The 13,197-nt window shown below is 32.9% G+C and overlaps 1 protein-coding gene and 2 long non-coding RNA genes across 7 annotated transcripts in view; all 3 read left to right on the top strand.

The window, feature by feature from the left end:
* The first annotated feature begins 1,786 nt into the window (after nt 1-1,786).
* LOC114171966 lies at nt 1,787-3,241 on the top strand. Of its 2 annotated transcripts, XM_028056726.1 has the most exons (4): nt 1,816-1,984; nt 2,283-2,367; nt 2,463-2,685; nt 3,219-3,241. In XM_028056726.1, exons 1-4 carry the CDS (start codon nt 1,922-1,924, stop codon nt 3,232-3,234), a joined length of 387 nt encoding a protein of 128 aa, XP_027912527.1. In that variant the 5' UTR covers nt 1,816-1,921; the 3' UTR covers nt 3,235-3,241. The 2 variants fall into 2 exon arrangements, 1 of the variants encoding a protein (XP_027912527.1); XR_003601757.1 differs by lacking the exons at nt 2,283-2,367; nt 2,463-2,685; nt 3,219-3,241 and adding an exon at nt 2,049-2,214 and having other exon boundaries at nt 1,787-1,984.
* A 175-nt stretch (nt 3,242-3,416) lies between these two features.
* Nucleotides 3,417-4,535, top strand: LOC114171969. 3 transcript variants are annotated; one of them, XR_003601768.1, is made up of 4 exons: nt 3,417-3,458; nt 4,036-4,106; nt 4,187-4,329; nt 4,454-4,535. It is a non-coding gene; the product is annotated as an uncharacterized LOC114171969 (long non-coding RNA). The 3 variants fall into 3 exon arrangements; XR_003601766.1 differs by lacking the exon at nt 3,417-3,458 and having other exon boundaries at nt 3,782-4,106; XR_003601767.1 differs by lacking the exon at nt 3,417-3,458 and having other exon boundaries at nt 3,782-4,106; nt 4,416-4,520.
* A 1,347-nt stretch (nt 4,536-5,882) lies between these two features.
* Nucleotides 5,883-13,197, top strand: part of LOC114171970 — a 47,100-nt gene continuing 39,785 nt past the window's right edge. Inside the window, exons 1-3 of one of the 2 annotated variants that reach the window (XR_003601769.1) lie at nt 5,883-6,317; nt 6,393-6,452; nt 6,534-6,583. This is a non-coding gene — a long non-coding RNA (uncharacterized LOC114171970). Of the gene's footprint in view, nt 6,318-6,392; nt 6,453-6,533; nt 6,584-13,197 lie in introns of those variants that run through there. The other variant, XR_003601770.1, reaches the window with a different exon arrangement.

Raw genomic sequence — 13,197 nt, 5'->3', positions numbered from 1 at the left:
CCGATCAAACATTCACTCAGTCCTAAATCATGAACTTTCAACCCATTAGAAAGACTTCTATGTGAAAATAGAGAAATTTGCTAGCTTCCCTTACCTTATGAAATCTCCAGAAGCAAAGCGTTTCCAACAAAGGAACCCCTCAATCACACAACCTAGGAAGCTGGAAAGTATAAATTTAGAGTGAGAATAGGACTTCATTTAGACTTTAAAGAAGGAGATGCTTCATTGTTCGAATTTGCGGAGATAAGAGAAAGACTTGAAGTGAACTTACAAGAATGGGAGGGGAGAACAACTTGAGTGAGAAATTCAGTTCCAGATTCAGTGTTGCTGGCTGCAACAAGAAGAGAGGGTGGATCAGAATGAGAATTTGTAGTTTTCTGGTTGGAGAGGATTGGAAAATTCTGAAGGTGGATGCAGAGAGTGAGCATTTAGGAGAGCATAGCTTTTGTGTGTGGCAGTGGAGAGAAGAGAAAGGGAAATAAAAAAGGTTTCACAATGCATGTAGATGAGTACTTCTCTTTTTGCACCTCAATCATAACGCAAGAATTTTAATACAATGGAAATGAAGACAAGTATAAGAGGCACAAAAAATACAAAGTCTTTAAGAACTTTAGTTTAGTCCTTTAATTTAGGTTGAAAAATAAAACCATTCAGCACAACCTGCTTTCTTTCCTCTTTTGGATGAGCTTAGACCTTGTCTTGCTAGACACAACCTACTTTCTTTCCATTGGATCTACATCAAAGCATGTGCAAGCAGTGTGTAAATAGACATATGGTAGAAATAAAAATGAAATGTCAGCATAATTGTGATTAGGAAAATAATAAAGAGAAACAACTAATTTTTTGTCCAATTATATGTTGTCACCATTCGAAACAGTTGTCTAATTATATAATCAGTTACCTAAAATCATATTAGTTGGATTAAATCGTGATTCTAAATGATATCTAGCTTTTGCTATCTCTTTCTCATCCTGCAAAACCGTAAAATATTTGTCTTTCAATCTTATTGTAGATTCTATAAGAGATTACATTAAATTATAGCCTTAATAATCTTATTGGAGTACCTTTTCTTCAGCCATTGCTTCTTGTCTTGCCTTGCGTGTAGCATTCAAACTCATTATCTTTTCTTTCACAACTTGCATTGTTTCTAATATTTTGAGGCCTTCTATTTCACATATTATCTAACTTGATTTTTCTTTTGCCGGCCAGTTTTACACTAAGATATTACTAACTAGTTTTAGTTTTTAATTCTGATTTTTAGTTTTGATTTGGTTTCTTATTTTTCAGGCACTTATTATAAATTAATAAAGCTACGTTGGTTCTACATTTCTTTCTTTACCTACTTAGTTTTTATTTTTTAGCTTTACCTTATTATTTGTCCTATTAGTTTGATAATCATAGGTAGTGTTCTAGAATTTAGCTTTACTTAGTAGTTGTATTCTTACTCTTCGCATGTAGAAATAGTTGATTAGGATTTTAATTCTCTATTTTCAGTTTGGCTTTAAATCTGTTTGTTATACTAAGCTTTCATAGGTTTGAGTAGTAGAAATTTTAGTAAGGTGCTATTTTGTGAATTTAATTTTCTCTTGAGCGTTCATGAATTGATTTAGACTTGCGTAGATATGGATATAATATTTATAAACCATTCACTACAAAAAAATTACTATTTAGTGGGAGTTAATTTTTGGAGGTTATAAAAACCCTCCACAAAACAATAATATTTAAAATGGTTGTGTTAAGTTGTCTAAGTGTTAAGATTAGTGGGGATTTTAATTATTTTTGAAAAGTTTTATAACCTCCGTAGATTTCTACACCTTTAACTCTCCTAATTTTTTTAACCTTTCCTTCCAGAGTTTTACATTCTCGCTCTACTCAAGGGTTTCCACACATTTCCAAACCCACATTCTCGTTTTTGTTCAGAATGCTCTGTCAAGCTCGATTTGAATTCATCAAATCAGCATTCATCTTCTCATCTCCGTCCAAGGTTTACACTCACTCTCCTAAATTTTTCCTAAATATCCAAACACTAGCATTTCGTTTTTGTTCAGAAAGGTCCGTCATCAAATTGGCGTTTTGAAAGCTCGTTCTAGAAGTTCGATTTGGATCCATCAAACCGATATTCATCTTCGTCCTCGCTCATCTGCCAGTGCTCGTCATCTCCGTCATCGCTCATCGGCCAGTGGTCGTCGTCAATGCTTGTTGGCCGTTGCTCGTCTCCTCAGTGATCGTCTCTTAGTGGTGTGGGTTTGACCCTAATTTTTTTAACCCTCTTTGATATGCAGAGAGATGTTTGCTCTAGTCCTTTCATTGGCCTTCTCCTCACTGCATTAAGAAGCAGAAAGGCTAGGTCATGGCGCTATGGTTGTGGTAAGTGTTTGTCACAATGTCATAGATAAATTATAATTCCAAACCTTAAATTTTAGGTGAAAACTGTGACATCTGAAACATATAATTTGTTACAGTAGCAGACTATTTATCTCTTCTTTCTGGGATGAGATTGGGGAGAGTGACAATGATAGAGACAACATGCTTCTTCAACTGGAGCAAGAATGCTTGGATATTTATCACAGGAGAGTTAAGGAGACGAGGAAGCACAAGGCTGACATATATTAATGGGTGGCAGATGCTGAAGCTCAAGCAACTAATATTGTTTCTTCCCTTAGGGAATCTACAATGCTCCCACGAGTAGGTTTGGTTACGTTGCTAGTTCATTTTCTGTCGTTGTAACTTGTAATTTATATTAATGGGTGGCAGATGCTTATTAGTTGTGATGTGAACAAGAACTAGAATGTGCTATATGATGTCTTCTATTATCTTTTATGAACACTGGAAATTGAAAATGTAACCTTGGCATAATTGAAGATCAATATTTGGCTCTCCCATGTTGTGGAGATAGGAAGAGTATGCAGTCTTAACTCTTAATAATGGCTATACTAGAGGAGGATAGGTGTTCCTGTTTGTATATTAATTTTTCGAAGTGAATTTCCACAAATATGTTCTATTTTTCTAAATTTTTCTAAAATTAAGTTCATTAAATTTTGAACGCTATGTTTACTGGAGTCATTAAATATTCAATAGTTGATTATTTCTTCTCATTTTTTTACTTTTATTGCCATTTCTGATGTTATTTACAAGATCTTGTGTTTCCCTCTTTAGAGTTAGCGTCACACTATTGAATTGACAAAGTACTTGTTCGACTAATTTTCTGCATTCGATAGGGAAAAGGATCCTTGAAGCAGCATTAGCTGCCATTAAATTGTCTTAGAGGATTTGAGGTCAAAGAAGGATGAAAGAATAAAGGAATTTTAGAGATAAAGTCCCAAATTTCTCAGATATGTGATGAAATAGCAGGTGTGGACAATACACAAGTGTCACAGACTCAGATGTAAATCAAAGTATCTGACATCAAAGAAATTGGGGAACTCAAGTCGCATCTACAGGAGCTTCAGAATGAAAAGGTTTTACCAAATTCATAATACAGATAAATAGTGTTGATAGTTCCAGATAAGAGGAGTTGTTAAAGTCAAGCCTCATGGTCCCATCACTAAGTTCCCTCTCACTTTCTCTTTATCTCTTTCTTTCTTTTACAATCACATTTTCATTTGGTTGTTTAGAACAAGTTGTTGAGGTTAATATTGATGTGATATTACTATGATTCTAAGTCAGTAAAATGTTAAAGACACTTCTACTGTTAGTGCAGAATAAAATGCTTCTTGAGAGATTGTGGTTACCTAGATGTCTTGGTAAATGAGAGTGATAGTATGAGAATTGAAGTTACATAGTTAAGATAAGGGTAATATATTTCTTGCATGTTCTGCACCAACATTCCTTGTATTTGGAATGGAGACCAGGTCATGGTAAGTTCTAAATTTATTTATGTTGCTGCTTAGGTAATATATAAGGGTTATATCAATCATTAGTTTTTTCATTATTTCCTATGCTATTGGTGTTATATTTAATAAGTAGTTACTCTTCTTCTCCGACCCTCTTTTTTATGTAGCCTCTTAGAATTTTCTTGTCTTATCTCCAATTCAGAAATAGTCACCAGATTTGAAGAAACACAAGTGCATCAGGGTAGATTTCTCTCCTAAGGGTTAAAAGAGTGAGTAAGTATCTCAATGCTTCCCAAACTAAATTCCACCTTTATTCCTACCTCTGCTTTGTCTGATGCTCCTCATAATTGTAGATAACATGTGGAATGATGGCTTCTCAATTTTAGGCTTTTCTTGATGCTACTGAGTGTCTCTATAAAACACAAAAGCTTGCCGGCAAACCTGCTGGAATTATCTCCCGCACTCGATACCAAGGTGGTCAAGAAGAGACTACAATGTAATAACACCCTCTTTCTGATCGTAATTTCTTATAATTCCCAATTCCTTGATTGAATGAAAGAGTTTATTTTCTTAAATTTTCAGTACATTATTTACTGATTGTGATGGTATCATCCCTCTAGTTCACCGTGGAATGGTATTTGTTCCATTTGGAATAAGATTTACATACAACCATGAGTTTGAAAATATGGAGGAGTCAAAAGGTGGAAGTCCTTATGGTTCACGAGCATGGCTATTACTTGTATACTTTGTGTGTTTGACGCAAGAAAGCTAATAGATTTGAAGTAATCACTTCCTCCAGGTCAGTAATAGAATCTGTAGTTTAATTGAATAATTGTTCTTCTAAAGGCATTTTTTTTTCTGCAGGGAAGACCTTAATATGGGTTAATATGGAATTGGTCAAAAAAACATATTTAATTCAAATCTCTAAATAAAGTTCAACTTTGTAGAGTTTTTTTTTTTCAAAATTCTTTGGATTAGTTAAATGAAATTAAAGGAGTGTTTATTTTAATTTGGATTTTAAATTAAAATATAAAGGGGTTGGTCTTTAACTTATTTTATTAGGTCTTCAACAAATTTTTATTTTTATATATTCTCAGACATGTGAGATGTTATATTTTCTAATCCTATTACAACTTCCCTTTACCTTTTTTTCTTAAATATTTATAAAAGTATCAAACTTAACCGATTACATTATAGGAAAATGAATAAATAGTAATCAATTTTAGGAAAAACCAAATTTAGTTATTATAATGATTAATTTATAAACTAAATATTATTAATATATGAAATAGTTTTTATTATAAACAAAAAAATTATAATTAATTTATAAATTGGTAATTAAATTAGTCTCTAATAATAGTTACTAAAATTTAGGTATTAAAAAAATTATTGTATAAATTGATCATTAATTAGAGATCAATTTAGATACTAAATTTTTTGGTAGTCAAAATATTAATAACTAATTTACAAATCAATTATAAATTTTTATACATATCAATGATTTATAGTTTATAATTGTATTTAAATTAGTCATTATAATAATTAATTACTTTTTATCTCTAAAATTGGTAATTATTTAAAATTTTCTTATAGTGTATTTTTTTTAAGAAAAAAGGAATTATATTTTCTTAGAATGTGATTCCTGAAAATTTAACTTCTGAGACAATTATAATATATATATATATATATATATATATATAGAATGTGATTGATATACAACATCAAATCATATACAAAAGCTTAATTATTAATTCCTTATAATTTTAACCATTAATTTGACATTTTCTTTTCTGTCTTGAAGTTAATATTTTGTCTTGAAACTATAATTGAGTTATGCTTCTTCAGCTTTATTATTCTAACTTATAGAAAAGTTTATTCTTGTTTTCATTCATTATTTGTCTTCTAACTTGTATGGTTTACCTTTGTTAGGTGCTTAAGCATTGATGCAAGTTTTGCTTGGTGGTTTTGATTTTTTCTTTTTTATTCAAGTTGGTTAACAGTGAATATTTACTATTCTGTTTATAAAGGTTACGTGCAATCGTAATTTTGAATAGTTCATTTGGACTGTGTTGAAGTGCTTTATTTTGTGACTAATGATTTGGTATATTTTACTATCATAATTTGCTTATATAGAGATTTTTCTTAATGTAGCGAAACTGAAAGATATGAGCAATTTTGTCATGGGCCGCTTTGGGATGATTGTGGACAACTTTAAAGTTGTCAAAGATCCAAACATTAGTTCTTATTCTATCTCATTCCAACATTAATTTGTGTACAGAAAAGTCATAGCATCAATGATGTTTGAAACTTTTTTAACTCTATTTGCTAATATTTGGTTAGGTCTCGGTTTCATTAATTCCATAACTTTCATTTTCTTGGTTGGGGTTTTCTTGTCATTATGGTTGGGTGCATCTGTCCTGGGCCTTGGGGAGTGGTTTATCAAGCGAATGCCACTTGTTCATCTTATTGATTGGAAAAGAATAGGTTCTTTCTATATGTGTCCTTTTCTTCATTTTATCTCTAATTTCTATTCCCATTTCTAACTTTTTCTTCAAACAGTGACGTCGTCCACATGGTTAGCTATGCACTTCTCTTCGTAAATGCCAACGATAGAAGAAGGTAATTTTCCTATCCTTTTTCATTTCACCACTATTAATTATTTTTGTATATTCATGCTATTTGATTTGAAATGGTGTGTAGGTGGACACCGGATGCAGTTGTATTTGATTCTCACCCGCGCATGGAACTCCAGCTATTTGATTTTGTGTATATTTTTTTCAACATTAAGTATTTTCTTTTTTAATATTTATATTGTAATTGTTAACACTATCAAATCATCAATAAAATTAATTTTAGTTCATTTTTGTGTACTTTTGAATTTATATATTTATTTATTTTTCATTATAAAATAATTTTATTAAATTAATAAATTATAATGCAGGTGTGTAATTGTAAATAAAGGAGGTTTGAAACCTCCACAAAATAATAGTCACCAATAAAAGAGGTTAAAACCCTCCACAAAACAACTCCGCAATATAACTTGGAACTATTTTCCTTTCTTTAATTTTGGGCTACCTTTCATTCTATAAAAAGGCAAGCCATTCTTTGTAATGTTTAACTTTGATAATTTAGTGAAATCGCAGCTTGTGCATTCTTGTCTTAGTTCACTTCTCATTGAGAGATTCAACCTAGGTTTCATCTACCTGGTTTCCGAACTCTATCGAAGGAGCTTGGTGACTTTACAAGGGGAGACACCTCTATTTATAACCTAAGGTGTCACCAAATTTGAGATGCAGGAGCCTAAAAACTCTAACTTTACTAGCTTGGAGAGCAAGGCAAAAATCCTTTCTAATAGGTTGAAGGACATGTTGTCACTCAAGGAGGTGGGACATTGATGGAATACCATCTAACCATGGCCAAGAACTTTCAAGAAGAGTTGGAGTCATTTCTGCAAGGTGAAGCAAGACTCTATCTATTAGGCCATTTTGTAGTACTCTAGTAGATTAAGAATATTTAGACCATGTATTAAAGGTCATGTGGTGTAGGATTCTTTTAAGCATTGTATTAAGGCCAAGTAGTATAGGGGTTTATGAATAATCTTGCTTAAGTTGTAGGACAATGTTTGTGCCTAGCTTAAGCTAATCTTAGGTGATTAATTTGGTAACCCTAGCCTGGTGGATAAACATGGTGGTCACATGGCAAGATCTTCGAGGATAGTTTTCTTACAATGGTAGTGGCTAGTGGAGAACTTTTGCTAAATTGGCTTCTACATGCCACTCTAGGAGTGGAGAGTTTTTCTAAAAGTTAGAGTGCCACATGTCATGCTCTCCTTCACAAAGATGGGATTTTGGGGTTTGTTGCAAGGTAGCATTTTTAGGGTTTTTGGTATACTTTAGAGACACCTTACTCTATAGAGGTGTCTCCCTCCATGTATTTTCACCTATGAATTGAGTAATTTTATTCTGCCAAAATTGTGCCATACTACTCATTTAGGTCACCAAAAGGCTAGAGCATCCCATGTGGTCTCCTCTAGCCACCCTTCTCTTGAGTTGGCCCAACCTCTCTTGAGAATACACTAAACACCACTATAGCCTCTTCCCTTGTTGCTTCCTTGAGTCATATAGCTTGGAGGAGGAGCCACCATGTCACCACCCCAAACATCATAAAATTGAGACACCATCACCCTTTTTCATTGCTTCCACACCACCATCTTCCTTAAAGCTCTCTAAATTTGTAGACGCAAACCACTAAAAACTCTAACTTGGCTAGCTTGCGAACTAAGGCAAAAATCCTCTCCAATAGGATAAGGACATGTGGCAACTCAAGGAGGTGGGAAATCTTGTCAATTCCTAGAGTGCCATGTGGCCACTCAAGAAGGTGGAAAAATCATTTCATTCCTAGGTACATGTGGCCACTACGGAAAAACTCTCCAATGAGAGATGACACATGACCACTCTTTCCTAAAGGAGACAAGTCTCTTCTTTGCTTTCCAACCTACAAATATGCGCATATTGACTTTGTAAAGTCAATGGAAAATGCGCTCAAACTCATGGGCTTTTCTAAGGCCAAAAATTCTATGCTACTTGGCCAATTATACAAGGCCCAAAAGATATTCTACATACTACAAGAAAAGTAACTATAGTGATACTAATATTCATGACTAAAATTATAAATATATCACTAATATCATCTTGTGACAATTATTAAGATGTACTGGTAGTTTTGTCATTACTGTACTTTTGACAATAATCTTAACTGTACTAAAACCAAATTTTATTCTGACAAAAAAGTAATTATCATTAAGAATTTTATGTAATAATGACAATAATAAAATATCACTAATATATAAGATAATAGTGATACATTTATTGTTACTAGAATATTATATGTAATATGATATTAATTAAATATCACAAATATAAAAGAGAATGAAAATAAATTGGTTGTCGCTGTTATTAATTTTAATTATTATTATATTGTAGGACTTTATGTGACAATTATTTTTAATTATTAATAGTTTATCATTTATCATTATTATTACAAATTACAATAATATGTAGTTATCTTACAATGTAATTATAAATAGATAAATCAATTATAATAAAAACAAATTATCGATTAATATAAATATCAATTAAATAAAATAACATAAAATGTAAATATAACGTATAGACAAATCAATTAAAATAAAATCAAAATATTGATTAAAATAAATATCAATTAAAATAAAACAACATAAAAATGTAAATACAAAATATTATTACATTTAAATGACAAACTAAAAGGTTCAACAATAAATCCAAATAATATGTGAAATGAGACCTAAATGTAATGTTGAACAATTAAATTAAATAGGTACTTAAAATAACAATAAATGTAGTGTCTTTTGTTAATTTTGAAATGGTTGAAAAGCCAAGACGGGGGGGAGTTGAATTAGCTAGTTAAAAATTTAGGCTTCTTTGCAAGCTAAAAACCACCTTTAATTGAATCAAATAGATCACCAAGTTAGGATGCAAACAATATTGAACTGTACACTTTCCATCAATCAAAAACAGAGGTTAATCGATTGATTTTACTAAACAGATTATGTTCTGGTATAATCAACCGATTGAAACAGGAAAATAATCGACTGAAATACTGGGAAAAATGTAGAAATGCGAATTGAAATTTAAATCAAGAACAATGAACAAGAATGATCAAGATAGGTTCCAAATGATTATGTAAACATGCCCAATGTTGCAATGCTATGCAAAACATGTAAGAACATGAAAAGATTATTAAAGCACAAGTTCTTTAAACTTTAAAATGAAATGCGAGAAAGGTTTGAGAAGAGAGGACACCACGAGATTTTTATACTGGTTCACTCAAACCAGAGCTACATCCAATTTGTCAAAGCAACTTAGCTTGACTTTGCACTATTTCAAAGTATCCACCCTTACACTTCCAAAATATGTAAAACACCACAAAAGACTCTTGAATCACACAAGAATCACACCAACGCAGCAAGAACCTCTTGCAGACCTGGAAAACCACCAGGTACACACACAAAGCTTGAGAAATATCAAACCTCAATGGTAGCACATCCCATCCTACCACAAACCACTTTCTCCAAGCTTCAAACCAAGCCAAAAGCTCCAAGAATTGATCCAAGATCAATCTTCAACAACTGCAACACGTACGATCACGAAGGAGAGAGTTTCCACAAGTTTCCAGAACAAATGTGTGCTCTATAATGATCAACTTACCTCTCTTTCAAAAATCACAGCTTTTATAGTCAAACTGTTACGAAATTCAACAGGTTGATTTTCAAATCATCGGTTTATTTCACTTGACTTAAGTAAATCAGTCGATTAAAAACTAAATCAACTGATTGAAATTGTTGTAATTTAAGACTATTGTAGCCAACCTTTTAACTTGTTGAAAAACCATTCAACAGACTAAAAGAGACATTTTAACTTGTTGAAAAACCATTTAACCGATTAAAATACACACCTAAGACCAAAAACATCTAATTAATGCTATAAGGTCTACAACATGAATTCAAACTTAAAGTACACTTTCTAAATGATGTAACTATATGAAGAGCACACATTCCAGCCTTGATCACCATGGATATCATCAAATCTCCTTTCATTCATCAATGTAGGCTTCATTTCAATGGTAATGGCTTCAAGATAGTTCAAAGAGCTTTATTCAATCTTCATCAAATCTTCAAGATGCAAACGACCTTGGCTTCTCATGTCAACAATCTCCCCTGATTTGATGAAGCCAACCTCTATTTCCTTTCATCTATTTTCTTCTATCTTCCATTGCAAAATGCTTCCATTTGTTGGATACCAATTGATGAAGTGATACCTTAGCTTGAAGCTTGTGAACCTGAAAAACATTTACAGTAGCAATACAGACAAGCTAGCAAGTATACAAATATGATCATGCTCCCTATCAATAATACTGGAAGGGATACAACCAACAAAAATTGAAAACAGAGAACAAATGCATAAAGCTGATACAATCAGCCGATGAAATGAAAAACAACCAACTGAAATAGACAGAACTCAAACTGAAAATCACAAACACAAGGATGCAATGCATGATCCTAAACAACCACCACACTCAGTCATCCTGAGGATCATTTCTGGTCTGGAATGAGTGGAGCATATCATGGATATCATGAATTTGGCCATCCAATGCATTGAACCTCTCATTGCAATAGTTATGATATTCATGTTGGGACACATTGAGCTCATGCAGCTGGTTCAACACCATCCTCTTAAATAAAATGTGAGTACACAGGGCCTCTATCGTCTGGAGGGTTATAGGGAATCAAGTCCATGGGTCCAACAGTTGGTTCTTCCTCTTGATTTACACCACTTGGACCAGCTTCATGGTCATGTGCACCACCAACAACAGCTCCAGCAGTTGTCCATCCATTTCCCACCTTGAGAAGCCCATTTTGTGCAGATTTTGGTTGGAGGTATGATTCAATAGTCCATTTGACTCCTCTAGCTCATCTCTACATCATTCCAAAGTATTCAATGAATTTAGACATCAAAACCACATATGGCAACCTAAAATCTGTGAGCCTCTTGGCCTTGAGCATGTGATCACGAAACATATAGATCCAATCCACTTGGATGTTGTTTTGAATGTAGTACATGAGTATCAAATCTCCCTCATTCAATGTTGAATGGTTGCTACCATGTGGAACTATGATTTTTGTGACTATCATAGCAAGAAGCCTTTGATCCACCTTGAGACCCCAACATGGAAGTGTTGATTCAGCAGCAGGATTCCTCAAGCATTGGCCATAGTATTACATCTTGTTGAATTCTAGAACAGCCCCAGTTTCACCTTTCCTAACTTGCACACCCTTGATTTGAGTCCAACCACATCTTTCCAAGCTCTTTTGTTGATCTCCATTTGAACACCCTTGATGCTGGACAGCAGGACATCATTTTTGAACTCTAAGTTGGTGAAAGACACTTTCACCAAGTCTGGATAGATTTTCCCTGAAGTTCAAGGAAGGACTTCAACTTTTGATGCTTTAGTTGTTGGAATAAGCTCTCAAAGCCTTCAGCCCTTAGCCAAGAGAACCTCAACACCTTAGGAATGCTAATCTGCTTCCTATTCATCTCAATGAGGAACACTTGAATGTTATCCTCATGATCCTCAAACCATGCTTCAATTCTTCCATGGCTTTCATGATTTGGAGACCTTGGGGTATGAGGAGTGGAATGCTCATCATCAGATTGGATAGCTCTTTGGAAACGACGAGGCATGATGAATGTTGGTATGGCTGTTTCTAAGAGATGTATGATGCAAATGCAACAATACATGTGCAATATTTATAATTGAACCAGCTGATTTTCAGAAACAATTGATTAAATGGTGCAGATTTTTCTAATTAATTCATTTAGGTTACCCAAATCATTTAATGCAGTCCAAAACAGTATCTCATGCATTCATGATGTTTTCAATGTGTTTTTATGAGTGAATAAATCAGTTCAGATCATGTCAGCTGCATGCACATTGGAATTGTACACTAGAATGCTTTTTGGTCAAACAAATCAATAAAAGTAACACATGGCTGATGAAATGGGCAGTTAAGAGTAGATAGTACCTAACAAAAAGATGTTTTCTTTGGCTAAGTCAGCTTAACAATTCAATTCATGAGTAAATGCACAGTTTATGTAAAATCAACACGTTAAAAATAGAATCAATCGATTAAAACAACATCAAAGCATCAAAGGTTAAAAACAGAATCTGGTTAAGTGAAATTAGCTTACTGATTTTGAAAATCAATCGATTGAAAATCGTAAAATTGAACTTTATTTTTCCAGATTTAGTTTTAATGAAATCAACATACTGATTGTGAAAAAATAGATTAAAAATCATAGCAGATCAATTTTTCAGCATTCAGTGGCAGTTTAAGTGAAATAAACATGTTGAAATATAGAATCAATAGGTTGACAGATCATGTTTTTGCAAACAGAGGCAGATTTAAGTGAAATCAACACGTTGAAATGCAAAATCAACAGGTTGAATATGACAGTTTTCAACTTTTGCATACAGCAGCAGATATTTATGAAACCAATGCATGAATACATAAGATTAACATGCTACAAGCATATCAGACCACATTCTTGATGTCTAATATGCCTAGTTCAGTTCTTAGCTTGTTAAAATTATCTCTAGCCAATGGTTTTGTAAACAAATCCGCCAATTGATTTTCAGTTTTAAGAAATTTGATTTCACAATCTCCCTTTTGAACATGATCACGAATGAAATGATGCCTAATCTCTATATGCTTGGTTTTAGAATGTTGTATTGGATTCTTGGTTAAGTTGATTGCACTAGTATTATC

Source organism: Vigna unguiculata, unplaced genomic scaffold (assembly GCF_004118075.2).
Source record: "Vigna unguiculata cultivar IT97K-499-35 unplaced genomic scaffold, ASM411807v1 contig_450, whole genome shotgun sequence".
NCBI lineage: Eukaryota > Viridiplantae > Streptophyta > Magnoliopsida > Fabales > Fabaceae > Vigna > Vigna unguiculata.
Note: the sequence above shows the minus strand (reverse complement) of the source record. Positions and strands in the feature narration are given on the sequence as shown.

Bases quoted from the DNA above. Each gene is read 5' to 3' on its own strand.
- LOC114171966 (XM_028056726.1), top strand. From the start codon at position 1,922: ATGCTCTGTCAAGCTCGATTTGAATTCATCAAATCAGCATTCATCTTC. The intron at 1,985-2,282 runs GTTTACACTCAC...TTTGATATGCAG, and splicing joins TCTTCTCATCTCCGTCCAAG to AGAGATGTTTGCTCTAGTCC. The intron at 2,368-2,462 runs GTAAGTGTTTGT...AATTTGTTACAG, and splicing joins GTCATGGCGCTATGGTTGTG to TAGCAGACTATTTATCTCTT.